This window comes from Heterocephalus glaber, unplaced genomic scaffold (genome assembly GCF_053883595.1).
Source record: "Heterocephalus glaber isolate CG9 unplaced genomic scaffold, H.glaber_assembly_v1.0 deba00001561, whole genome shotgun sequence".
NCBI classification, from domain to species: Eukaryota; Metazoa; Chordata; class Mammalia; order Rodentia; family Bathyergidae; genus Heterocephalus; species Heterocephalus glaber.
The window spans coordinates 9,744,363-9,770,704 of NW_028258349.1; the positions used below are offsets into that span (position 1 = coordinate 9,744,363).

Sequence of the window (26,342 nt, forward strand, 5' to 3'; positions counted from 1 at the left end):
GACAGCCTGGGTGCCACTCCTGGTTCTATGCCCCCCAGCTGGGGCCCGAGCACATGAGCAGTCCTTGTTCCTCGGTATCTGCATGTGGACAGCAGGGTTGGTGGGAGTGTGCTAGGAGTGTGAAGCAAGGCCTTGGGGCATGCGCAGCCCACCGGCTGACCTATAACCTGACCCTCAGTCGGGCACTGCCCTTGTTATGACCCAGGCTCTTAAAGCAGTGCACACATCCTGAGGGTTTGACTGGTGGTCTTTGAAGAACTGGGGGACTGCAGGAGAAGAGGAATAAAAGCTGCCAGTTAAGTCTTGGCTGAGTTCACTCCAACATTAGATGGCACGAGTTAAGGAAGCTCAGGCAGAGAAATAAACCACCCTTGGATCACTTCCAAAACTAAGACTTACTGATCCAAATATTCAAAATCATTAACTTTCAAGAGATGTCACAGAAAATGGTGGAGTAAAAAACCCCAGAAGTCGAGCCCTCTACCAAAACAATTATTAAGCTTGGAAAAAAACTCAAAATCAATGATTTTGGAACTCTAAGTTCTGACTTTATACTTGGGGCAGGCCAATGAGTGCCAGGTGAAGCAAGGTTGCTGATAATCACATGCTCCTCAGCCCCTGCCCTGGCCTTGGGGACAGCACCCACATTCCAGGAGGGGCAGGCAGTTAAGAACCTTGCCCTTCAAAACATTCCTAAAAGTGGAAACAATACAATGCATGCAATATCCAAACACCTACACCCGAGCTTTATCAACTGTAAATGGTTTGCCACTGTCTTACTCTCTCTAAAGAAGAAAGGTTTGTTTAGCCATGTCATCTAAACAGGCTTGAGAAATTCTTGTGTAATTCTGGGCTGAGGCTCCCATTTCTGGAGCGTCACTATATGCTGGGCACCGTACTGAGCAGTCTAACACTATGACCTCAATAACTGCCTGAGTAGTTTCTGTGTCATCCTCATTTTACAGACAAGAAAACTGAGGCTCAAGAGTTAAGGCTTGTCCAGGGTCACACAGCCAGTGGTACAGCATCATTCAAATTCCAGCTGCCTCCTTGACCACTGCCCTATCTGCTGCCCCCTGGAGGCGACTGGAAGTAAAACCATCATATTCCATCGGAGCCTTCAAGAATGGTGTCCTCAGGTAGGGGACACTTTTTTTTGTTTTTGAGACATGGTCTTGCTAAGTTGCCCAGGCTCGGCTTGAACATGTGATCCTCTTGCCTGGCATCCTGAGTGCTGGGATTACAGCCGAGTGCCACCACACCTGGCTAGACAGGTGAAAGGACAGCAAAAAAAGAGGAAGTACTTGCTGATGGGGAAGACAACTCTGTGAAGTGCTCTTGCCCTCTCCTCAAAAAAATCAAAACTGAGTCAGATTGAGAACTGGATTTAACTACCAATGTCAGGAACATGAGGCCATGTCAAATACCATCCCAAGACTACAACTGGCAAAAGGTAGAATGCCAGGAATGCTACAGGATAAATGACCTGGTTTCTCCTACAAGTGAACTGCAAGAAAGGAAGGGCAGGGGATTTAGCTCAGAGGTTCTGGTGCTTGCTGAGGAAGCACAAGGTCCGGAGTTCGATCCCCAGTACCAAAAGACAAAAAAAAAAAAAAAGAAAAGAAAGGAAAAAGAAGGAAGGGAAAGCTACAATTAAAAGGAAAAAAAACCCTGCCTGGGCATGGTGGCTCACACCTGTAATCCCAGCACTCTGGGAGGCTGGGGCAGGAGGATCAAAAGTTCCTCCTGGGCAAGTTAGCAACTCAGCAAGACCCTGTCTCAGAACAAAAAAGGGGCTGGGGATGTAGATCAGTGCAAAGGCCCTGGGTTTAATTCTCAGTACTACCAATAAATAAATAAATAAACCTTAAGACTACAGTGAGACTACACTGACAGTTTGACAAGTCTATAAAGCATGTCAAAATTGACCAAATTTTACAGTGTGTTTAGCTTAGTGAACTTCATTTTAACACAAGAACAGTGGTAAAGAAGACTTAGAAGTCCTTTATAGGTCTTTAATTGTGGATCTCCTCTGGGTCTTGACTTGAACAAACCAACTGTAAAACAAAAATAAGCTAGGAGATAATTTGGGAAATTTGAAATGACTAAATATTTGACAATACTGAAGAATTTTTGAGAAATTATTTTAGATATGGTTATGGTATTATGGTTATATTTTTTTAAGAGGCTTTATCATTTAAAAAGTACAACCCAGCCGAGTGTGGTGGCCCATGCCTGTAATCCTAGCACTCAGGAGGCTGAGGCAGGAGGACCACTGTGAGTTCGAAGCCAGCCTAGGCTACATAGCAAGTTCAAGGCCAGCCTGAACTACATAGTGAGACTTCAACTCAAAAACACCAAAAAAAAAAAAAAAAAAGTACAACCCTAAAAATATTTACATTTGAAGCCATATGTCACCTTATATAATTTTCTGGGATTTTCTTCAAAATAATCCAGGGGCTGGGCCAGGGATTTAGCTCCACCACCTGCCTCAGAAGCGCAAGGTCGGTCCTGAGTTCGAACCCCGGTACCAAAACAAACAAACAAACAAATAAAAAATAATCCAGGGGCTAATGCTGGGTAGAGATAAAATGGGATTGGCCACTACACTCCTTCTGTTGAAGTTGAATGAAGGCTGTGTGGGGCTCACTGCATTACTTTTAACTACTTTAATATGTTTAAAATTAAACATGATAATCTGAAATGTTAGTAGAAAAAGTTAAAATAAAGGGAAGCCCTCAAGTATCTGCTTGAAATGAGAAACAACCTCAAGGCTCCGAGGTGGCTCAGAGTTACACAAAAAGGGCAGCTCACATTGAACACGAAAGAAGATCCTGGGGACCCAACAGGGGAGCCCAGCCAGGGGAGGTACCCAACGCCCCAATTCAAAGACTGAGAGAAGGCTCCACCCACATGCCAGCTTCCAGGATGAAAGGCCCACACGGACAAGTGGAAGGGCCATGCTGGAGGGAGAGGAACTTCCCAGGCGCTCAGCAACTCCGCCCCAATTGCAATCATCCTGTTTACCAACTGCCACACACCTTCTCCACCTTCCCAGTGTGAGCAAAGCTTGTCCAGCCTCAGTGGCATTGTAGCCCGTGGCCAAGCACACTGTGTCCTTCGGTAGATGCCCAATCCATGTTTGCTGAGTGAACAGGGACCCTCCTCCCAGCCCCCTGACTCCCACACGCAGTTTTCTAGCCTTGTGAAAGAAGCTCCATTCCTCCCATTCCAAGGAAGAGAGACCCCTTCTGCCCAGGGCATCTCACTGCAAGTGTGGCCAATCACTCTCCATCACATCCTGCAGACACAGGGGTAAAGGGACCACCAGCAGCAGGCTGCAGAGCAGCTATGGAGGCCCCCAGGCAGCTCAGGGGCTCTCCCCTGAGGAAGCTGCAGAGCTCTCCTGGAAGTGTACAGTTACCAGGCAGACTGAGCTGGGGACCTACTCACTTCAGAGTTTAACAATAAAATGTTTTCTAACCCCTTTATAGGTAACTTTAAATAAAGGAAAGGAAAATAAAAAGCAAGAATCTGCATTAGTGGCACCCACTCCAGCGTACTCTCCTACTCAGTTCCTTCGCAGGCCAGCCCCCAGGCCTACTTAACCTAAAATCAAAGGATGTCAATAAAAAGACCAAACTTAATCTCTTTTAGTAATTCTATTTTTCCTATGGGTAACTGGGCCCACCCCCATACACCCAGAAAACCTGAAGGCCTTTCCCTTAGCAGCCCATGGACAAGAGCCTCAGGGACGCAAGCCTGCCTAACCACCTGTGAGGAAGCCGCGGTGCATAATTAGCCAGGTGGTTGAAGAACAGGGGTGTCTATTAGAACAGTGCGGTGACAGAGGCCCCTGTGATTGGAACCTGGGGAAGCACAGGAGAAGGGATTTCACTGTGCAGTCAGAGAAGGCAGCCAATGGCAGGAAGACTGATCCTGTAGATGCACACCGTTTGAGGACTAGTAAGGACTCGAACCCCCAGGGAAGATTCTAAGATGAGCACACCTGTCCCGTGGCCAACCTCTATGGAGAGAAACTCCACACTCGCCTGCTGAGGCTAAGCAGAGCTTCCAGAAGTGAAGGGAGCTGAGTCCCTTCTACAGATGACCAAAACATTCTACTTTCTCATTCGACCAACAAACGTGGCTGAAACCCAACTAAGAACTGGACAGGGAGACACCAGTGTCCCCTTGCACAGACAACAGGTATATGTATGTGTGTGCCCAGGATATGACTGTTTCTTGAACTAGGATTTAAGCTCAGGGAAAGCAAAGAGGATGAAGTGTGTTCCTATTTTCCTGATGAACTCCCAGGATCGAACATAGTGCCGCACATATAGTGGCATCTAATAACCCCTGTGAAATGAACAGATGACAATGAAAGTTTCTGGTGAGCTACATGAGATTTTTACTTTCTTCTCAGGACACAGTTATATTTTTTAATTTTTTTGTTTGTTTATTTTTTGAGACAGGGTCTCACTATATAGTTCACGCTGGCCTCAAATTCATAGAAATCCTCCTGTCTCAGCCTCTCAAGTGCTGGGATTATAGGCATGTGCCATCATACCTGGCTATATTCTCTTATTTTTATAATGAACTTTGGGAAACTTATAAAATCCAAAGTAAAAAAATTCTACTGAAAGCATGTGAATCATAAAACTAATCATAAAAACCAGAAGTGACCTCAAGTAACCAGGCTTCTGAGGGCAGAAATAAGGGGAAAGTTAGTTCCGGTTTTCTAGGGAAACAACTAAGAACGTGAGGCCAACCACAGTCAACCTGAATTCTCCTGACTCAAAACCCCAGATGGATGACATGTCTGAGCACAGTCACACCATAGGGTAGGAGAAGTGGATCCACACTGTGAAATGACAAGGGAACAACACAAAGAGAGGACAGACAATATCTCAAGCAGGGGTCATAATGAAAAACACCCAGCACACCGTGTCCCAAAATGCCACCTACGGATGCCCACCAGGGTCACTGACCCGAGAACTAGAAAGACCCTTAACATGGGCCTGCCCTCCCTCCACACAGCAGAGGCCTCGCCAACAACTAGTTTCTTCCACCTGCATCTCCTATTCCTGCTGTCTCGTTGCCCCATGGGCTTTTAGGTTGCACCAGTGTTAAAAAGTTCTTGCCCTTTAGGAAACACCCTTCATAGCTATGCACAAAATCATGAGTTCCCTTCTTCTGCGGGAGTGAGCACCCAGCTCAGGTGAGGACGTGTGAGGCTCTGAGAGGAACACAATTCCTGCCTGGTCAGGGAGGGAAATAAGATACAAAGATGAGCACGAGAGATTACAGTGCCATCGGGAACACGCCCCAAGCAGGTCTGTAACTGACTTCCTCTAAATGCCACCTCAGTCTCCCACATTCCTGGCATTAGCCACACCAAACAACAATCCTCAGGATCAGTGTACTCACAATGCCATGCATTTGGGCCACCTTGCTGCACAAGTCTGGACGCCACTTCTGCAGGGCCAGATAGAAAGGATTTTTCAGGAGATCTTCATCATACAGAGCCATATGGACTTCAAAGGGATCAAAGGGAGTTTCCTGGGACAAGGGAGGAAAAAGCAATGAATGACCACCTTCAGGTTTATGTAATGCATAAAAAATTTTCTGGTCATTTCTAAAAAGCATCCTTGACACATACTATTCTGCTTCACAGTTAATACTCCACCAGCAAATATCATAGGTAATCTACAAATATCCAGGTGGCCTATTTATTGTTTAAATGTATAAACTGTGGCCAGGTGCGATGGTGCACATCTGTAATCCCAGCACCCTGGGTGGCTGAGGCAGGAGGATCACAAGTTCCAGCCCAGCTTGGCACCTCAGTGATTTAAAGAGATCCTCTCTTATGGTTAGGTAATGTTCCCCTAAATTAGGCAGATGTCCCCCTAAAGCTTTCTGAGCTCATAGGTGGGACATTTGGAAATGTAACTGGATTATGGGGGCTATGGCCAATTTGCTGTTGGGGGTGGGGCCTGGTCAGAAGAAGTGGGTCACTGTGGGCGTGACCTGAAAGGTTATAGCTCTCTTCCACTTCCTCCCATGACTCTCTGCTTCCCAGATGCCAAAAGGTAAGCAGCTCTCCTTGCCAAGGCCCTTCCACCATGCCTTCCTGCCTTGGAACCAGCCAACCATGGATTTAAAACATAAGCCAAAATAAATGACTCCTCCTTTATGCTGTGGGTGTCAGATATTGTGTCCCAGTGACAAGGAAAAGGAACTAAAGCATCCTCTCTCAAAATTTATAAATTTTCAGTACTAGGTTCAATCCCCCCCAAAATGTGTAAATTTCTATATGTATAAAAATGAAAAAATGTATAAATTGTGTCCAAACAATCTTGCTAAACTCCAACTTGTGATAAGAACAAATGGCAACTTTTTGCATGTCCTACATGACCATAATTATGACTTTATATTTCTTTTTTTTTTTTGATACCAGGGATCAAACTCAGGACCTTGCACTTTTGAGGCAGGCAGAGGAACCGCTGAGCTAAATCCTCAGCCCAATTATGACTTTATAAAGATTCACCTGTACACATTTTTGTGTGTGAGATGGGTTCTTGCTATTTTGTCCTGGCTGGTCTCCAACTCCTGGGCTCAAGAGAACCTCTGGCCTGAGTACCGTGTATCAGAGGAGACATGTACCCCCCTCCCATTATCTCCTTCCCTTTCAGAGGCAACCACTATCCTAAAGTTGGGGTGTACCTTCTTTCCCATGTTTCTATGCCTCTAACGGTTACATATCCCAAAACAATAAAAACTATTTTTTGTGGGTATCAACATTTACATGAATGGATCACACTATTACTGTTCTGGAACACACCCTTTTCAATCCACATTAAGTTTTGAAGTTCTACTCATGATGAGCCATAAAGCTCACATTTAGTCACTGACTTCTGTTATACAATATTCTTCTAAGTGAATGTGTCACAATTTACCTCACACCCTGTATTTATTCAAGTTTCTTCTACCTTTTCGGTATTATACACAATGGTGCGAGGAACATCGTCATGGCCTTGTATGTGTTCCCTGAACACGTAAGACAGGCACCAAAGGGGGATTCACCTGTGAATGCAGCAGAGGCTGACAATGCTGGATGACCCTCTACCTCCATGGAACTGTATGAGCATTCCTCTTCCTCACGCTGAGGTCACATCATGACTAACAATGTTTGCAGTCATCAAATCTGGGTTTGTTCATTTTATTCTCCTGCTGGGGAGGGAACCGAAGGCCTCACATATGCTAGGCAAATGCTTTACCACTGAGCTACAGCTACACCCTCAGCCCTTCATCAGATTGTTTCATTTGTCAGTCTGAATGTTCGTGCTTCCCCAAGTTTCACATATTAAAATCCAAAACAATTCCATATTTTCAAAGGTGATGACACTGGAAGTTGGAACCTACAGGTAGTAACTGAGTTACTAAAGCAGAGCCCTTGTGAATGGGACTGGTGCTCCTATAAAGGAAGCCTAAGAGAGCTCCTGGGCTCTGCAGAGGAGTTACAGAAAGGAAGGGGCATAGACAGAATTAAGATGTGTCATGTATATGTATGTAGCAACTCCCCATGATGAATGGAAACTTTATTTACTTCAAATGTGTACTCATAAAAATAAAACATTTTTTAAATATTTAAATTTAATTTTTTTTAATTTTCTGTAACTGTACAAAGACAGCCATCTATGAACTAAGCAGCAGCCCTCACCAGACACAGAATCAGCTATACCTTAACCTTGTATTTCCCAGCCTCCAGAATGAGAAATAAATTTATGAACAACAAAATGGTATTTTGTTACAGCAGCCTGTGACTATAAAGTAGCACTCACTGTTCTTCTCTAAAATAATCAGAGAAAAGAAAATTAAGTGACGTTAAACATCACTTCTTTTTTTTAAATAGTTTTTTTTTCTTTTTCTTCTCCCCTGTACCAGGGATCAAACTCAGAACCTCGCACTTGTCAGGCAGGTGTGGCGCCACGGAGCTAAATCCCTGGCCCTAAACATAATTTCTTTATGTTGTGTGAATTGCTGTATGTCTTTTGCCTACTTTTCCCTTGGTTGTTGGCCTTTTCTTGTGATTTACAGTTTTCTAGGTTGTTTTTTGTTTGTTGGTTGGTACTAGGGATCCAACTATAAAAGGAGCTACATTCCAAGCCCTTCTTTAAATATTTTTATCTTGGGACTGGGTCCTGAACAGGGCTTGAATGTGGGATCCTCCTGTGTCAGCTTCCTTCAGTGCTATGATTACAGGCAGGCACCATATAATTCTTTATATATCTGGATTCTCAAATATGTTACAAATATCTTCTCCTGGCCTATGACTTGTCTTTCCATTTTTCCAAATAAGTGTTTTCAGAAATATTTTTTTTATTTTATTTTAATGTAGCTGTATTTGTCAGCCTTTGCCTGTTATGGCCAGTGCTCTGGGGATCTTAGGAAATCTGTGCCTATCCTCTGGCATGCTTCTTTGCAGAGTGACTTCACCATTTTCCCTAACAGAAGGTGGGGTTTATTTCCCTGTTTTTTGAAACTGAGCCAGCACTGTGACCTCCTTCAATCCACAGAAAGAAATGACATTCTAGGGTTTTTCAGTGGCAGCCTCACAGATCTACTCTCATTCTCTCCACACCCCAAGAACAGCACGCTGGGATAAAGGCCATGTGATGAAAGACCAGCGAGGAGAGAGAGGCTCGGATGGTCCAGGAGCACAGCAAACCTGCCAGCAGAATGCACCCACGCAAGTGAGCCTAATGACACCAGCAGAAGAGCCACTCAGACGACCCCTCCAACAGTGGGAAATGATGAAACTGGAGCAGGTTTAAGGTTCTAGTCCTGAGTTGGTTTGTTATGCAGCAAAGGCTACCTGAAACCACATCCATCTTCAAAGGCATAAAAGACATTTTATGAAAACAAAGCTCTATAATGCATAGGGATCTTAAAAAGTTTTTCATGGTTCAGCCTTCAATTCATCTGGATTTTAATTTTGCATATGCTTTAACTGGACATTTAATTTTATTTTTCCAAGGGCCAGGGATTTTGAACAGTGGTTCCACTGCCTGCCTTGCAAGCACAAGGACCCCAAGTTCGATTCCTGGTACCAAAAAAATAAAAATAAATAATTTTATTTTTCCATATGGTAAAACAATTGTCCACTATCGGTATTTGAATGTTCTATCACTTTTGATAATGCTATCTTTGTCACATTCCCAGTCTCCATATGTGTGGCCTGCTTCTGGGCTCTAGTCTGTTTCAATGGTCTAGATCAGCACTGTCCAATGGAAGTACATGACAAATATGGCTATATCACATATAATTACATATATCAGTTTATTATATTTATTTTGCTTTGTCTTATCTTTGTTGTTTTCTTGAGATAAGAACTATGTTGTTGGGCCGGAGATTTAGCTCAGTGGTTCTGCCACCTGCCTTGCAAGCACAAGGTCCCAAGTTCAATCCCCAGTACCAAAAAAAAAGAACTATGTTGCTACGGCAGTCTGAAATTCCTATGGTCAAATGATTCACCTACCGCAGCCTTCCAAGTAGCTAGGCTTATAGCACACACCACGGTACCTAGTGCATACATAATCGCAATTTCCCAGTAGCCACATTAAAAAGGAAATGGATGAGATTAAATTTAATAATATATTTTATGGGGCTGGGGATTTAGCTCAGTGGTTTTGCCACCTGCTGCACAAGCACAAGGACCCAAGTTCGATCCCCGGTACCAAAAAAAAAAAAAAAATGAATATACACACACACATAGTACCTTAATCTAGCCAAAATATATTTTCAACGTGTAACCATTATTTTTACATAACAGATGACATATTTTACATTCTGTTTTATTCCTACTAAGTCTTCAAAATCTGGTGTATAGAGTATTTTGGTTTTAGAGCACTTCTCAATTCCTACCAGTCATATTTCAAGTGCTCAGTAGCCTCACGACTAGTGGCTATTGCGCTAGACAGAGCAGGGCCAGCACACATTTTATAGAACTACAGCTTTGCAGTCCCATGGAGACTACTACCACCTGGCTGCAGGATTCTCACACGGGACATTTACATGCCACCATCATTATATTTGACATACTGCAGGGCAGGGGATTTAGCTCAGTGGTTCTGCCACCTGCCTCGCAAGCTCAAGGTCCCGAGTTAGATCCCTGGTACCAAAAAGAAAAAAGAAGGATATTTGACATATTGCAAACCAATGGACTCCTAGTCACTGTTGGCTCACCTGGTGTCCTTGTGAGAATTAGAAAAAGGCATCTCTTCTTCCCAGCGCATGCAGTCCTGTGCCACGGCATATGGTGTGCTAAGGAGCTCTTAGCTGTGCATTGGCCCCCGAGAAATGAATAACCTGCACAATTATATGTAAGGGTTCTGTTGTTAGCGTTTGACATTTTTCCTTAAACATCCACTCTTTTTAGAAAATGAAACCTTAGTACTTCAAATAGAAAAACAGTGTCCTTTCCCATAAAGAAGATCATCTTAAAATTACAAAAACGATTGATGTTATACTATTGCCTGCCAAAGGTTCTTAGCTTCAGCCTAAACCCTTCTTCCCCTCTTTTATTTTTATTTATTTATTTATTTTTTTGGTACCGGGGATCAAACTTGGGTCCTTGCGCTTGCGGGGCAGGCGGCAGAACCACTGGGCTAAATCCCTGGCCCACTTCTTCCCCTCTTTTAAACACAGAAAATTAGCAACTATTAAAGAGCACCATGCAAATTTTTCCTTGATACAATCAGATGAATGAAAAACTGAATTACTTTCTCACTATATAACAATGTTCCCAGAATGTCTCCTTTGGAAAACACTAGAAAGTATACATAAGTGCATAATGAATTCTACCTTTTATGGTTAATGACAAAAACAGCCACCACTGAGGAACATCCTTGTTCCATGCACCGTGGTAACGTGTAGACATCCTCATCCCATTTTGATACTTATAATAATGTCAAATAGGTAGCACTGGCCCCAAGTCACAGATGAAGAAACTGAGGTTCAGCTGGCTGACTCAAGGTTATAGGATGTCAAAATGTATCCTAAAACTCATCCTTTAGCCGCTAGGCTCATCACGTAAAATTAAAATGCCTGGAAAAGGGTTATTTTATGGGCCACAGATGGACAGGATACTTTATGTCCCTGGATGGAAAAGTCCACAGGATACACAGACCCCATACCAAATTCCCTTTGTTCAGCCAGAGCAGTCTCGCCTGCAAACCCTCCTGGGTCTCCCTGAGGGAGGCCACTGAGCTCCGTGCAAATCCTTTTAGGAAGAAGAGTCTAGCATAAAAATGGCTGCAAGTAATCCTTTCCTGGGCCCACGGAATGCTGGCTCTGCAACTATTCAGGTATTTTAATTGCAGGATTCAACTATTACTAGAGCCCAGATGATCCTTTTATGAGTCCCCCAAAGAACTACAAGATAAATACATTTTTTCCAGGATAGAATCACAAGAAAACATTCTTCTCAGTTCTATGTGGCAGAGTACAACAGTCAAGATGTTTTGGATTAAAACCACCTGACAAACAAGATCCACAATACGGTCAGATTAAAACTGGGAAAGAACACTCCTGCTCCTCAGACATGACGCTGGCAGAACTCCAAACCTTCACTCCCCAGACAGAGGTAACAAGCGTGGGTTTCCCAGATGGGAGGTAAGGACCCAAGAGAGAAGAAACTGGCAGAGAGGGGGGAGGGGTGGCATGATGGAGGCATGCCAGGCAAGGACAAGAGCAGGACCAAAGGTTCAGGAGGCAGGCTTCCTGTAGGCACAGAAGAACCAAGTGGATTTTTGTAAAAACTAGAATCCAAGCAGAACCAAGCGTGGTGGCATACATCTATAATCCCAGCACTCTTGCAGGCTGAGTTAGGAGGATCACAAGTTGAAGACCAGTCTGGACAAGACCCTGTGTCAAATTTTAATAAAAACAATTAGGGAGGGCAGGGGATTTAGCTCAGTGGTTTTGCTGCCTGCTGCACAGGCGCAAGGACCTGAGTTTGATCCCCGGTACCAAAAAAAAAAAACAGGGATAGCTCAGTGCAAAAGCCCTGGGTTCAATTCCCAGTAACACACACACACACACACACACACACACACACACACACCCCTACACAGAGGGCTATAGGTATACCTCAGAGACAGAACATACACTCTGCATTCAAGAGCAAAGCTCTTGAACCAGCATTCATTCCCCAGCACAAAAAAAAAAACAAAACAAGTATCCAAGTGCAGCAAGTCAGAGAGGGGTACAGTAGCAAGGGAAAGAAGGGCCTGACTACCACAGTGAAACATTCAAGTCACACGCACCAAGTGTATAAACACACAAGGTTCTTAGCAAGTGCTGCTGCTGCTGCTGCTGAGCCTCATGTGATCTGCTTTCTCTTGAACATCAGTCTTCTTTGTTGGCAATGACTGAATCCAAGAGTAGGAACTCAAAGAGCTCTGCCCAGCACTATTCTCAACTCTTCTGTCCTGGAATGAACAGTATGTAATAATATCATACAATCTGGTGCTTAATGCCACAGATTAATTCTTATGTGTGGATAAATGCTTAAAAATAATTTAATATCCTGACAAGTTTACTTGGACGAATTAGTCTTCTATTTTAAAACAATATGCAATGAAGCTGGCTGTGGTGGTACATACCTAAAATCCCAACACTCGGGGGGCTGAGGCAGGAGGAGCTTGAGTTTGAGGCCAGCCTGGGCTGCCTGGTGGCTTGGACTACACAATAAGACTTAACCTCAAAACAAAACAAAACAAAACACCTGACTTTTCTTTATAAAACTAGAAAGTGAATTCTCTTATAAAATTCCTTTAGGGTCTGGGGGCTCAGTTGTAGAATCCTTGCCTAGCATGCAAGAGGCCCTAAGTTTGATCCCAGTACCACCATTACTCAATCATCTATAAGGAAAAAAATAATAATTCCATCCCTGCCTGACTTTACAGAAAGTCCAGTGAGTTAGTCAAAGATACCAAATAACCCTGCCCATGAGTTATCTGAGGTCACTCTATGAATAGGGAAGCCCTGTGATGCCTCCAATTAGGACAGCACTTTACGAGGCTGCATGCACACTCATGGTTTGTGGTCTTCAACCATTCTGCCACCCAGGATAACTCTGGGTAGTCAGGAACCATCTGGTGACAGCCTGCAGCCCAGCTCAGCAGAAAGTACCACAAGAAAGTCTGTGCCTCCCAGAGATGTACTCCTTGCCAAAATATCTCCATTGTTATTGTTGCTTCTACCCTTCCAGACTCCTCACCAAAGACCCTAACCAGGCATACTTTTCAACTGATAAGCAATTCAAGAAGAAAAAAGAAAATGTTCTATTCTTCCATCTTTAATGCCAGTGGAAGCAACTTGGTGACATAATGTATGCTCTCAGAGTCCTTCTGGCCTGTAACTTGTGTCCTTCTGGCCCGTCACATTTAGCCTGTCCAAATTAATCTTGTTTGTTTTTGGGGTTTTTTTTGGTACTGGGGATCGAACTTGGGTCCTTGTGCTTGCACAGCAGGCGGCAAAACCACTGAGCTAAATCCCCGGCCCAGTCCAAATTAATCTTAAAGCCTCTCAGTAAAGCTTCAGCCCTGTATCTCGCTCACTGTAGACATGAACTGTCATACACTTGCACAAAATAACTGAGGTTTTAAGAGGAAGCTCAACCTCCCAGGGAGAGATTATCTCTCACAGGATCTGGAAATCCCTGTCTGAGTAGGTGAAGCGTCAGTCACAAAGGCAAACAACCCAAAACAATAAGGCCAGTCAGAGCTGGACAAACACGACAGCTGGAATGTGCAGGGTTACAAGGTCCCAGGCCTGGAAACAAGGTGGAACGACAGAGGGAGCAGGCCAGTTTGGAGGAGCAAAAGCACCCCTCAGAATGCCACCCCACCACCTTGTTCCTGGAGTTCCACCATGCACCCATCTCTCTGCCAGTATCTTAGGCAGTAAGAGCCACTTCCTAGTGTCTCTCAGGTGTATACTCAACAGGACAAACCAGGTCCAGATTCTTCTGGTCTGAATTCTTTCAGGTCTGATGTCTATCACCACAGTCACATTCCTCAGTGTCTCTGAGAGGATAGTTATTGGATACCAGCCTAATGCTCGCCAGTAATAAACAGGAGAGCCTCAACAGAGCAGAAACACTGAACAGCACAGTCGCATCGGTAACACAGGCCTGCCTAAGAGCTGCCTGTATGAGGACAACACAATCCTACAGGCCCCTGAAAGCAGTCAAGCCTTGATCCCAGGCCCTAGGCAGACACTGCCTGGCAGAATGACTTCAGGTGGCAAGTAAAGGCTGGGAGAGCTCATCCAAGGTCAAAGGAATATAAATCTGCCCAACTACAGGGCCCCAACTGCTTTGTCACTAGGGCTGGTGAAGAGATGCATCTGCTCCTGTCACATCCTGTTCCTCCTCCAAGGCCTAAGTACTCCACCTCCTGGATCTTACTCCCACCTGCCCTCCTGGATCAAAGTGATCCTTCCAAAAGCAGGGGTGCCCCTCTGCTCCTTATCAACTTCTCTCAATCTCTGTTTGGTGTCTTGCCTGTGGCCTCTGTCCACTTTTGCAGCCTCACCATCCTCAGCTGTCTCCAAAAGGATGAGTTCTGCTTCCTTTCATCCGTTTTGTCCTGAAAACCACTATTTCCCGTGAAGACTGTGGTCTGTAGGTGGCTGAGACTTTCCTCTCCAGAGTACGGCCAAGGCCCAGAGTGCCCAAGCTCTGCCTCCAAACCGTCAGTTCAATTGGTTAAAGGGCAGACCCCTGAATGACAGTGAGTCCCGGGGCCCAGCACTCCAAACTTCTTGGCTGCTTCAATGCCTGGCCCCGAATGGAGGATCTCGAAATGCTGATAAGGCCAGTTGAGAGCTGCGTTAATTATAATAGGACCTTCTCTCAGTGAAACCCATAAACTTAGAAAATTCCAGCTCATGTACACCCTGATACTCCCTCTTGTCTTGCCACCTCTCGTTCCCTGAATGTCCTAAATCCTTAGTGAAGATGCCCCACTTGCTCCCACCGCCTAGCATAGTCCGAGGGTGCCTGAGTCCCCTGCACTGCAAGGGGCAGCCAGAGGGGTAAGGCCTGGCTCGCACACCTATGGACAGTCCCTTTTTAACGAAGAAACCTAATAGGGTCAGAGTCTGGAGCATCCTTTGGTGCGCAAGTTTTCAAGAAGTAATCTTTACACAGGAGAAACTAGGAGAACCCGCCCCAGAGAAGGCAGGCAAGCAGGTAGGCAGGGATCCCCCCTCTGCCGGCATTCCCCACCCCCCACCCCCACCCCCACCCCCACCTCCACCTCCACCTCTGATCTGCGCGCACCGCCAGGACCCCACCCCCACTGCCGCCGCAGCAAGCGCCCGGAAGCCGCGCGGGGGACTCCGAGCCGGAGCGAAGGCCCCGCCCACTGCCCCCAAAGCAGTGCTCCCGGACCCTCGGACCGGTCAAGGAGTCGCCGGGGTCAAAGGGAGCATTCTTCGCGCGGCCCTCTGCTTCCCTCTGGACCCTAGGGCTCAGAAGTCAGAGCGCACCGGACTGAGGATAGGACGACCGGGCCGGCTAGGGGCCGGGACCCAGCAGCACAGCCCGGGGCGCTGGTTCCGAGAGAAAGGAGCTCCTCCCCACCTGCTCCCGGGCTCCGCCTGGCCTCTGGGCCCAGACGTCCGGAGAAAAGGGAGGCGCAGAAGGAGACAGGCTGAAGGACACTTACTTAAGAGCTACATACTCCCACTTCCCACCTTTAGGCTAAGGAGGTACCTCGCAGGTCCTCGATTGAGATCTTATTGCCCACCACTCCAGGGCGGCCGCTCAGCATTGCGACCCACCCCTTTACTCTAACGTTGGGCGGAGCCGAGCTCGGGTCAGCCCAATGAGCGGCCGTTCTTATCCAGAGTGACGTGCACGCAGAGCAATCATTGAGTCGGCCCAACCGAGGGTAGGGCTCAGGCGACTCACTTGGCTTCCTACTCAGGCTGGACCCGCCCAAACCACCGACTGCGCGTGCCCAGAATGGGAAGAGGCGGGGCTGAGGGCCGGTCTGACTCTAGGGTTGGGGTCCGAGCTCCTAGACTGCGGGCACAGCGATGGGGAAGGAGAACCCACCCGGAAGCTTCTGGACCCCCGAATCGCACTTCCCCGCACGCTTTGCAGGACAGAGGTGCTCGGCTCTGAGAGGCGCGCCACTCTGTTTCTGCCACTGTCCTTGGGTTCTAGTCCTCTCACTTCCATGGACTCCGCACGAGCTAAACCCTCTTTTCAGTAGTACCAGGATCTCAGTGTCCTCATCCGCAAAATAGCGAGAGGTTGCCGGCTGTGGTAGCGCACACCTGTGATCCCTGCACTAAGGGAGGCTGAGCCAGGAGGATCACAAATTCCAGTCCCGCCTGGGCAATTTAACGACATCCTGTCTCAAAAAAGGCTGGGGAATGTAAAAGCCCCGGTATCTGACCCCCACCCCAACCCCGCGGAAAAGTCGAATCTGCTGAGTGCTGACGTTCCAGAACTGTGTGGAGTGCAGAGAGAGTGATAGGAGACTCACAGGTGACCGCCCGAGCGGGCCACGCCCACCCCAGTCCCGGGGGGGGGGGCCGCCTCGCGCCGGACAGCGGGGGTGGGCAGGTCCTCGGGGACCGGCCCCGGCAGACCTTGTCAGTGGCTGAAGCGGCGCGCGCGGCTGCTGGCCCTGGGGTTGGCACCAGAGGAGGATGGGGTCCGCAGCCCGGGCATGGCAGGGAGCCACGGTGGAGGCCAGGGTCGCGCAGAGAGGCGGCGTGTGACAGAAGCGCGTCTGGGAGAATGAGTGAGCCGGTGGGCGGCAGCTAAGAGGGCTCCCTCTCCGCGCCGGTCTTCCGAGGCGCCCGTCGCGAATCCCGGGCCGGCTCGGTCGACGGCAGCGGCAATGCCTAGCGAGTGGCGAGCCATGCGGAGCGCTGGGGACGCACAGCCCAAGCCTGGCCTCGGGGCCGGCCGCGTCCTGTCGCGCTGAGGGCGAAAGGGGAGCGGGGGCGCACCGCCATGGCCAGGGAGGAAAGCAAGGTGCTGCTGGACGCGCTCAACAAGACGACCGCGTGCTGCCACCACTTGGTGCTGACCGTCGGCGGCTCGGCGGACTCGCAGAATCTGCGGGAGGAGCTGCAGAAGACGCGCCAGAAGGCGCTGGAGCTAGCTGTGGCCACTGGCACCCGACTGACGGTAGCGCTGCGCGACAGGGGTCTGGCCGCCGAGGAGCGCGCGGAGTTCGAGCGCCTTTGGGTGGCCTTTTCCGGCTGCCTGGACCTGCTGGAAGCCGACATGCAGCGCGCGTTGGCGCTGGGCGCCGCGTTCCCGCTGCACGCGCCCCGGCGGCCGCTGGTGCGCACGGGGGTGGTGGGCAGCTGCTCGGGCGTGGCGGCACGCGCCCTGAGCGTCCGCAGCCTTCGGCACGAGGCGGGGCGCGACTTCTACGTCGTAGACTTGCAGGAGTTGGAGCGAGAGGTCCTTCAGGTGGGCGAGATGATCAACGACATGGAAATGAAGGTCAGCGTGCCCCACTGGACAGTACAGCCCCGGCAGACGGCGGGCGCCGAACTCCTGTCCAGTGCCAGCGCCGGAGCTTCCTCAGCCATGTCGGTACCGGAGCGCTCGGGGCACTGCGACCCGAGCAAGGCCCTGGCTGCCACGATTTTCAGCGCGGTGCTGCTGGCGGCTGTGGCTCTAGCCTTGTGCGTAGCAAAGCTGAGCTGACCGACACCAGCTGGTCACCGCCGCCGCAGCTCCCACCGCGGAAACAAGACTCGGGATGGGCTTGAGGTCTGGGCTGTTAAGGGGAGGGGCACTAAAGCACTTGTGTGTACCTTGAGTACACACTCATTTCATGCATACCCCTGCCTGGGTAAGACATCGTTTTCTCTTGCTGGGCCCGGAGTTAGCTTTTGCGGGCCGTCAGGGCATTATGGCTAATGTATGCGGGAGCATTATTCTCTACCCCAGATCTCATCTTGTTAGTAGGGCATCGTTACACAGAGTCCACATTTGGTGCCCCCAACCCTGTCAATGTTTGTCCCCCCTGGGTGTGACAGTTTGGAAAAATGGGTGAGGTGGAAGGAAGCCTAAAGAGCAGGGCGGTTTTGCTCCATGTGGGTGATTGTTTTGTTTCCTGGACAAGAAACAATTTGCAATAAGATATGAGCAGTTTCTATGACCTTAACCCCGTGGGGCCCATGCTTAGAAGGGTGCACAGTTAGAAGTTCATATACAGTGCTTTCATTATGGCGCACTATTGTGCTTCTTGGCAGAGTTTATCCATTAGTCACCAATAGCAGCTACAGAGAGGTTTGGGGTTGTGACCTCCCACTACTGTGCAGGATCTGACCCTATTTAGGAAACCAAAGAAGATCATTGAACCGCTGTGGCAGGATTGTATCTACTGTACACACTTTGGCCTGCAGAAGAGGGCCCTCCTTAGCCAGCCCAGGACGGGGGAAAGATGGGTCCAGGAGGCTTTGGAGAGAGCCACAGGTTATATGAACGGGCACTTTCTCCTTCACAGGGACTTATTTTCATTCCAGAACTAGACCAGAGTGTTTGATCCTCCTTTGAGGGAGTGCTGGGAAATCCTCTTTGGAGTACTTAATCCTGTCTATCCCCAGAATTTGCTTGCTGGCCAATAGGAGAGCTGGGCTTTGGAGGGAGCTGCGAAGCTCCCTGACCCCAACTTTGCCCAAAGAAGGTAATGTGGCGTTACTGGCCTACAGAGGTTTTCAGCCAATCAGCTCTGAGACTGGGTTAGAATTTGTAACAGCTTTAAATTGGAATTTAAGAAGCTTTTTAAAAAATGATAATCATCTGAGAGAAAAAAATCACATAAGTACTATCAAAGCCGTTTTTTTAAAAAAAAAAAAAATAAAGGACATTGGGCCACAAATTCATATGTGCCAATGAGCCAAACATAGAATTCTTTAGGTGGACTTAGGTTACAGAAAATACATTTGCATCTATTTTTAAAAACCTATGTTCTTAAATATAGACTGAATTTTGAGGTTGTAGCATAAACTACTGGCGTGGATGACAGAAGTAAATGGCCCCGGCTTCTTTTGATCAATAAGTACGTAAATGTGGAAAACACTCTTGGTCCCATTTGCCTGAGCAATGCTGCCACCTTCCACCTGGGGTCCAGAGAGGGCTCTGCCACAGTCCTGGGGGAAGTGAGGCTGAGGAGACTGATGTACAAAACTTTCTAAAGGTAATTTTTTGGTTTGTTTTAAATTTTTTATTTTTTTTGAGACAGGGTCTTGCTATGTAATCCAGGACTGGCCTTGAACTCAGTGTGTAGTCTGGGCTGGCCTCAAACTTCTGGCCATCCTCCTACCTCAGTCTCAGCCTTGGGTTATAGGCATGTGCCACCACGCCCAGCTAAAGGTTATTTGGAACAAAAGAGACCTTGGTTTGGTTGAAAATTGTTGCAATTTTTTTTTTCATAACCCCAGAAGTGGGAAAGGAGACCAGGTGGAGGGAACTGGCAGTTTTTCACAAGGGCACCTTGAGAGCTAAGGGGGCAGAAGTAAATACTATAGCGTTGCTGTCTGGGAACCCAGTCCTAAAGGCCACTCTCCTCGCCCATTCCCGCTCCTCTTCAGCACAGATTCCAGAGCTTCAGCTAGGGATACGTGGACTCTAAAAGCCCACAGTAGGGCTTGGGTGTGGCTCAGTGGTAAGGTGTTTGCCTACCACACCCAAGGCCCTAGGTTCAATCCCTCTGCTTTGTAAAAAGGTAAATAAGATCTACCAGATCTTAAACTGATCAAACCGAGATTGTTTCAAAGAACACCAAAGGGGTGGATATGCACCTCAGTGTGAAGGCCCTGAGGGTTCAATCTCCAGTGCCACAAAAAAAAGAAGGAAAAAAAAAAAACTTGTACGACAGTTACTAATAATTGAAGCTTCTTCTGCCTCACTAGTCTGGGTGAGTCTAAATAGAGGCCACACTCAGTTTTCTTGCACTTGCCTGCTCAGGATGCCTTTGGAGATGACACAGAAAGACTTTAAACTCCACCTCCCACACACAACATGGAGAATCTGATACCTTCTCCAAAGTCTTCTCCCCCTCAGGCAAGAAAAAAATGGGGCATTTTATGACTCTGTATTGGAAAATATCCCTAAAAACCAAGCCCCAAATGTACTTCTAAGATTGCTGTTTCTAAGAGCTCAACCTTCTGTTTTTTTCAGGGTATTTTGATTCACGAAAAAAAATATTCAGTACAACCTATTTTTTAAAAAACACTCTCAGGGACTGGGCATTTAGCTCAGTGGCATTGCATCTGCCTCAAGCACATGTCCTGAGTTTGATCCCCAGTACTGCAAAAACAAAACCCAAAAAAATGCATATTAGAAAAAAACCTCTCAGTTGAATAATCCACTGAGAGCAAACAGGACAAACACATTTTCTTGTCACTTTTTCCAGCCACCTGGCAGTTCCTAGGGTTTTTAATTCTATGTGCAATCAGGTGCATATCTGATTCAGAGATTCTTTTACCCACTAAAATTAGTAATAAAATGTTGCAAAAAGAAATAGCTAATTAGAGCATAATACTCACCCTGTGAACCTGTTAACCTAACACAATTCTTGAGTCTGAAAATTTTAAGCATTAGGAATACTTGGCATTCTTTGGAGTTATAACATCATCTAAGAAAACTATATGACAAGCAAAATCACTCTCTGCCTTGTGCTGTAGGCTGCTCTCTAATATCCCTGCTTTCATTTCTATGTATAATGCAAGAGATTGCTTTCTGATATAAGCCTAATTCAATTTAGATGTTTGGTAGGGAAGTGATTGATTTTCTATAAATATTTGATATGATCTTATACTGTGATACAAGTGATAGTAAAATATTTTAAATGCATTGGTTGACATTAAAAAGAAATTGGAATGGCAAGGCACTTATGATATAATAGTTGTAGGAGAAAAATGCCTGGCTATTTTTTCATATGTTCTAAAAACCTATGCTTTTAAATGACACAAGGGAAAAATATTATTGCTAAGTAAAAAAAAGTTAGAGTATAAATTTCATGATTTGCCTACAGCTTACAGTAAGCTACATAAAAGATGTGTGATATTTAAAGACTAAAAAAATATGTGTGATGCTGAATGACTATAAAGTAGCTCTGATTGAAGAGAGTTCGGTGTTCATGAGAACCCTGGTAATGCTGCTTCTTTTCTCCAGTGTGCACATTGATCCATTTTTAGCTACTTGGTCCGTTCTGAGACTGTGCTTCTCCACTCTGCAATGAATACTTTGTAAGGGTGTGAGCCCCAGAGTGTGAGCCTATGTGTCAGCCTGAGAAATGAAATGTAGAACCCACCTCTGCATTCCCCTGAGGTGTGCCTCCTTCCTCAGGGCTCAGCCAGCTGTGATGAGCCAGGGACTCTGCCTCTCTCCTGGTACCTCAACAAGACATTGACCTCCCTGTGCCTCAAATCATTCATTTGTGAATTGGGATTTCACAAAGGACTGGTTCACTCTAACATCCTTTTCGAGCTTAAAATGTTTGACAGAATATAGTTAAGCAAGAAGGGTTATATTGTTGATTGGTTAAGTCTGGGGTTTGTTGTCTGTTGGTTTTGGTGCATACAGGAATGAAACCTTACAGCTTAGTGGTTACTGTCTAAAATTAGTTTTTGAAAAATTATGTCAAATTCTATATTAGTTTTAAAAATCAGAACTAATAAGGCTTATTGCGATTTTTTGTTTTTTTGGCACATCAGAATTAGTAAATGGACTTTAAAAAGCAAATGTAGGGCCAGGGATTTAGCTCCAAGTTCGATCCCCGGTATCAAAAAAAAAAAAAAAAAAGTAAATGTAGGCCAGGTATGGTGGCACATGGCTATAATCTCAGAACTCACGAGGCTGAGGCAGGAAGATCCTGAATTCAAGGCTAACCTGGTCTACATAGCAAGGCCATATTTCAAAAAACAAGCACAATAACCAAAGCAAATGTGGGGCTGGGGTTAAAGCTTATTGATAGAGATCTTGCCTAGCATGCTAAGGAGCTGGCACCACAAAGAAAAGAATAGTAGGGGCCGGGGATTTAGCTCAGTGGTTCCGCCACCTGCCTTGCAAGCAGAAGGATCCAAGTTCAATCCCCAGTACCAAAAAAAAAAAGAAAAGAAAAGAATAGAATAGTAAATGTGTATGTATGCTATTTGTTTATAGTACTTAAATTAGATGAGAAATTTAAATTCAGACTCTATGTCTGAGTCCAAGAAAACCCAGTTATTTAAATGGTCTGTGTTGCCTGGCAATTAGGCCCCCTGAACAAATTCTGGGAAATTCTAGATACACACCCCTGTCATTTGTCACAGAGGCTGGAAGAAAGATTCTATAAATTGGTGGCCTCAGAATTGTAACTGCATTCGAAGCAGCAAGGTTGCTTCTGTATGTGGCATCAGATGCACAGTGAGATTAAAGGCTACATGTCCGCTCTTTGACATTTATTTTGACAGGTTCTAGAATTTTTATTAATTAGTGAAAATTTAAAGATAATATGCAACTTGTATAACTTACTGGGAAAAGGCACCTTCAAATGATTCAGCTATCAACTTGTGATTTTAAAATAATATCCTTGGGCTGGGGATTTAGCTCAGTGGTTTTGCTGCCTGCTGCACAAGTGCAAGGACCTGAGTTCGATCCCCAGTACCAAAGAAAAGAAAAGAATATCCTTAATTTTCCTCACATATATTTGAATAAAAGTGAACATCCTGATCAACATATTTATCCTTTACAGATTATATAACATCAAGAGATGTTCACAAATACTTTACAGATCATAAAGGGCTAGGTGCTTTTCTACAATATGATTATACTCAGCTTTTAATACAGGAAGGAATCTGGGAGGAGTAGATCTTTGGCTCAGGTCACTACAGGTCAAAGTTATATTTTAAATACTGTTTCTTCTGGCTCTCTGGAATTGGCAAGATGTAGATGCTGTGGTCCTGTGTCCATGAGGACAAGATAAATTTCTCATTTATATATTTTTCATCTCATTCCGTAGATCAGGGGTGGCGAACCTAAGGCACATGTGCCACAGCAAGCATACAGAGCCCGCTCAGTGATAATCTCACAAGTTGTATGAGTCGTTTTTCTAAAGTAAACCCTCAGAATTCAGGTTTAATTGCAGTGTTGGCACTTTACAATAAATAAGTGGGTTTTGGGTTGCAGTTTAGACACTCAGTCTCTATAAGGTTTCCCATCACTGCCATAGAGGATCCTGGGTGTTTTCACTGCAGTACTATGAGATGTTGGACATACTCATTCTTGGATGTTTAGGTTGAGAATTTACAACCTTAGGGCTGGGGACATCCTAAGAGGTAGAAGTCTGACTAAGTGGCAGAGCTCTTGACTAGCATGCATGAGGCCCTGGGTTCAATCCCCAGCACTCCAAAACAAAAACCTTAAGGTTTATATGACCTATGTAAATAAACAAAGAAAGCTCCTGTTTTCAAATGTTTTTTTTTAAAGAGCCTTTTTCATTTCTGGTGCCAGAAAGCAAAGTTGAATGTCCACTGCTTGTAATATATGTATTAGGTATGTGGAGAGTCATAAGAAAATATAGAGAAATGAAAATACTTGTTAAAGTGATGGGATTGTGAATGGTGTTTTTCAGTATTTTTATTTCATGTTGTTATGTTGTTTTTACAATAAAATTTTAAATGCTGTTATCATCTAGAAAATGTTATTTAGTTATTAAAATTTTAGCAGGCGATGGTGGAACACACCTTTAATCCCAGCATTCTGGAAAGCTGAGGCAGAAGGATCACAATTTCAAACCCAGCTTGGGCAACTTGGGAACTTAGTGAGGCCCTGTCTCACACTAAAAAATAAAATAAAATGCTGGAGATGTAACTCAGTGTGAAGGCCCTAGGTTCAATCCCCAGTAGCACAAAAAAAGTGTGTTTTAGCAGTTTGGGTATCAAGTAGAGTTTCAGAACTTTCTCCCAAAAAGCAAAGCAAAATCCTTGAAAATATTACCCAAGAAATCAGAAGAAGCATGTTTTACAATGTCCTGCCACTGTTATTATTATTTGTCATACTATGTTAAAAGCCCTAAAAATTGAATAGTAATAATGCAGTCATGACATAATCAAGGACCACTATAGGAATGGGGAAATAGGCAGAATCCTAGACCCTGATGTGCTGATCATTAAAAGCATGATTTCTGTTTTTTTCTTGGACTTTAAAGGCCATTTCTACTGTTAACTGAGACAAGAACTAAGATTCTATTAGTAAAGACAGCAGCCCAAAAATTGAGTCAGTAAATCCAAAATGAAGTCTGCTGGGTCATCATTCTCTGGAGATCTTACAAAAATATCTGCCAGGTATCCTGCACTGTCACGGAGCTCCCCAGAGCATGATCAGACAGGCCATTGGCTGAAGGGCACATGAGCCAAGCATGAGCATTACATGAGCACTGTACAGATTAGACCCTGAAAAGTATGTAGTCTCCTATAGGGTAGAGATCATATCACTTACATAATGGCCCAACCTCTCTTCTAAACTCCTTAAAAACTCCAAGACAAAGAGCCTTCAAGGGTATTGTGTTCAGTGTTAAGACCGAGGGCCTTACCAAACGCTCCGAGGAGCTGAAGTGGAGCACACCCGGGGATCCCAGCGGTGCCTCCAGAATGTAAGACCAAAGGCCTTACCAAATGCTCCAAGGAGCTGGAGTGGAGCACACCCGGGGATCCCAGTGGTGCCTCCAGAATGTAAGACCAAAGGCCTTATCAAACGCTCCGAGGAGCTGGAGTGGAGCACACCCGGGAAGGAACACACCGGCCAAGTTGGGAAACAGACCTTTATTAGTCTGGCCAGACGGCACTCCCGAAGCAGAATAGCTTAGAGAGGCAACTGGCTCAGAATCCCAGGCTGTTTTTATAGGGGGTTAAGGGGGAAGTTAACATATCAAAGAAAAGGGGACAAAGGTTAGTGGTCGACTGTCACATATTGATGGTTAGCAGACGTCTGCAGCTTGTTCTAACAATTGTGGTGCCTGGAATATCACTTCTGGATAAACAAAGAGTTGAGTAGTTTACTCTGGGACCCTAGGTCGGTTACAGATCCCTATCTAGCATCTCTAGACTAACAAACATCTCCATCCATTAACTCACATTTTAATCACAATGGGGCTGGAGGATCTAGCGTCCTTAGACTAACAAGCATCTCCATCTATTAACTCATTTTAATCACAATGGGGCTGGAGAAAAAGGGGCAAAGGTTATGCAGTCCCACATTCAGGACTCCCTTCCAGCTAGCAGGAGGTTTACTTCCTTGCCTTTATATCTTTTAAATAAATTGGCTTACACTGTGCCTCCTCCATCCATAAGTTTATTCTTCATCACCATGAGACATGACTCTAACATTCTGATATCATGTTTGGGGGTTTATCAAGGATCCCAAGAGGAGGTAAGTAAAGTCTACACTTTCCTACACTCTTTACTTGTACTTTGCGGCTTTCTGCTGAAGACAATATCAGGACCCCATTGGCCAATTAAAAATAATTTATCACTGCCACCAATCTTTAAAGACTTGGGGGACAGGTTTCACTGATGCAGGCTGTATCAGTCAATGTTTACTAGAGAAACATTTAATGCAAGATATACAAATATATAAGAATTTACAAGATTGGCTTACAATGGTCACCCACAGAGTCAGATGTAGAAGAGTGCTGACAGCCTGTCTGCATGCTGGAGATCTAAAGAGTCCAATCAAAGGCTTGGAGCTCAGTGTGGTGTCCCATGCAACTCCATATCAAGAGGCCAAAGAGTCTGTGATGGAAGCCTGAGGATGATATCTAAGGTGAAGACAAAGACTGCAGTTCTTCTGAAGAAACAAGCAACCCTTCTTTCTGAATTTCTCCTTTACACTAAAGTGATAAGTTGCCCTAGGGTGGGTCTTTGGTCTTCAGCAAATCCTCTCAGCTATACTCAGAACTTCATTGATCCAATTTAGTACGGTGTTTCTTACTCAAATTGATACAACCAGTTAACTATCACACGGGCTGAGCTGATCCCCCCAACAGGGGTAAAAGAAGTGTCAACACAGTCTCCCCTCAGCTTTCCTTTCCAGTTTGATCCTTCTGCCCTTGGTGCTCTTGGCTCTCCATAGCCAGCAGTCCTTAGATTTATTATATCTTTAACTTGCCACAGGTGTCAGAGGAAATGAAACCCCTTTCTCTATTATCACTGCCTTTCCTGATGAGCTGAGCCAGGGGATAAGAAAGAATCTACATCTTATCGTATCATCTTAATTGTCTGGTTACACTCTTGTGGGCATGGGTCAG

The 26,342-nt window shown here is 45.7% G+C and overlaps 2 protein-coding genes across 2 annotated transcripts in view; one reads left to right on the forward strand and one right to left on the reverse strand.

Moving 5' to 3' along the window:
* Positions 1 to 15,916, reverse strand: part of Ankrd27 (ankyrin repeat domain 27) — a 51,477-nt gene extending 35,561 nt beyond the window's left edge. The window contains 4 exon segments of the mRNA XM_087191014.1: positions 5,431 to 5,562; positions 7,087 to 7,230; positions 10,249 to 10,371; positions 15,788 to 15,916. Of these exon segments, the coding sequence (XP_087047140.1) occupies positions 5,431 to 5,532 (102 nt within the window). The 5' untranslated portion in view covers positions 5,533 to 5,562; positions 7,087 to 7,230; positions 10,249 to 10,371; positions 15,788 to 15,916.
* Positions 15,917 to 16,676: 760 nt separating this feature from the next.
* Positions 16,677 to 19,888, forward strand: Rgs9bp (regulator of G protein signaling 9 binding protein). The gene has a single exon (XM_021239769.2). The coding sequence runs from the start codon at positions 17,045 to 17,047 to the stop codon at positions 17,750 to 17,752; it is 708 nt and encodes a 235-aa protein (XP_021095428.1). The 5' UTR covers positions 16,677 to 17,044; the 3' UTR covers positions 17,753 to 19,888.
* Positions 19,889 to 26,342: the final 6,454 nt, after the last annotated feature.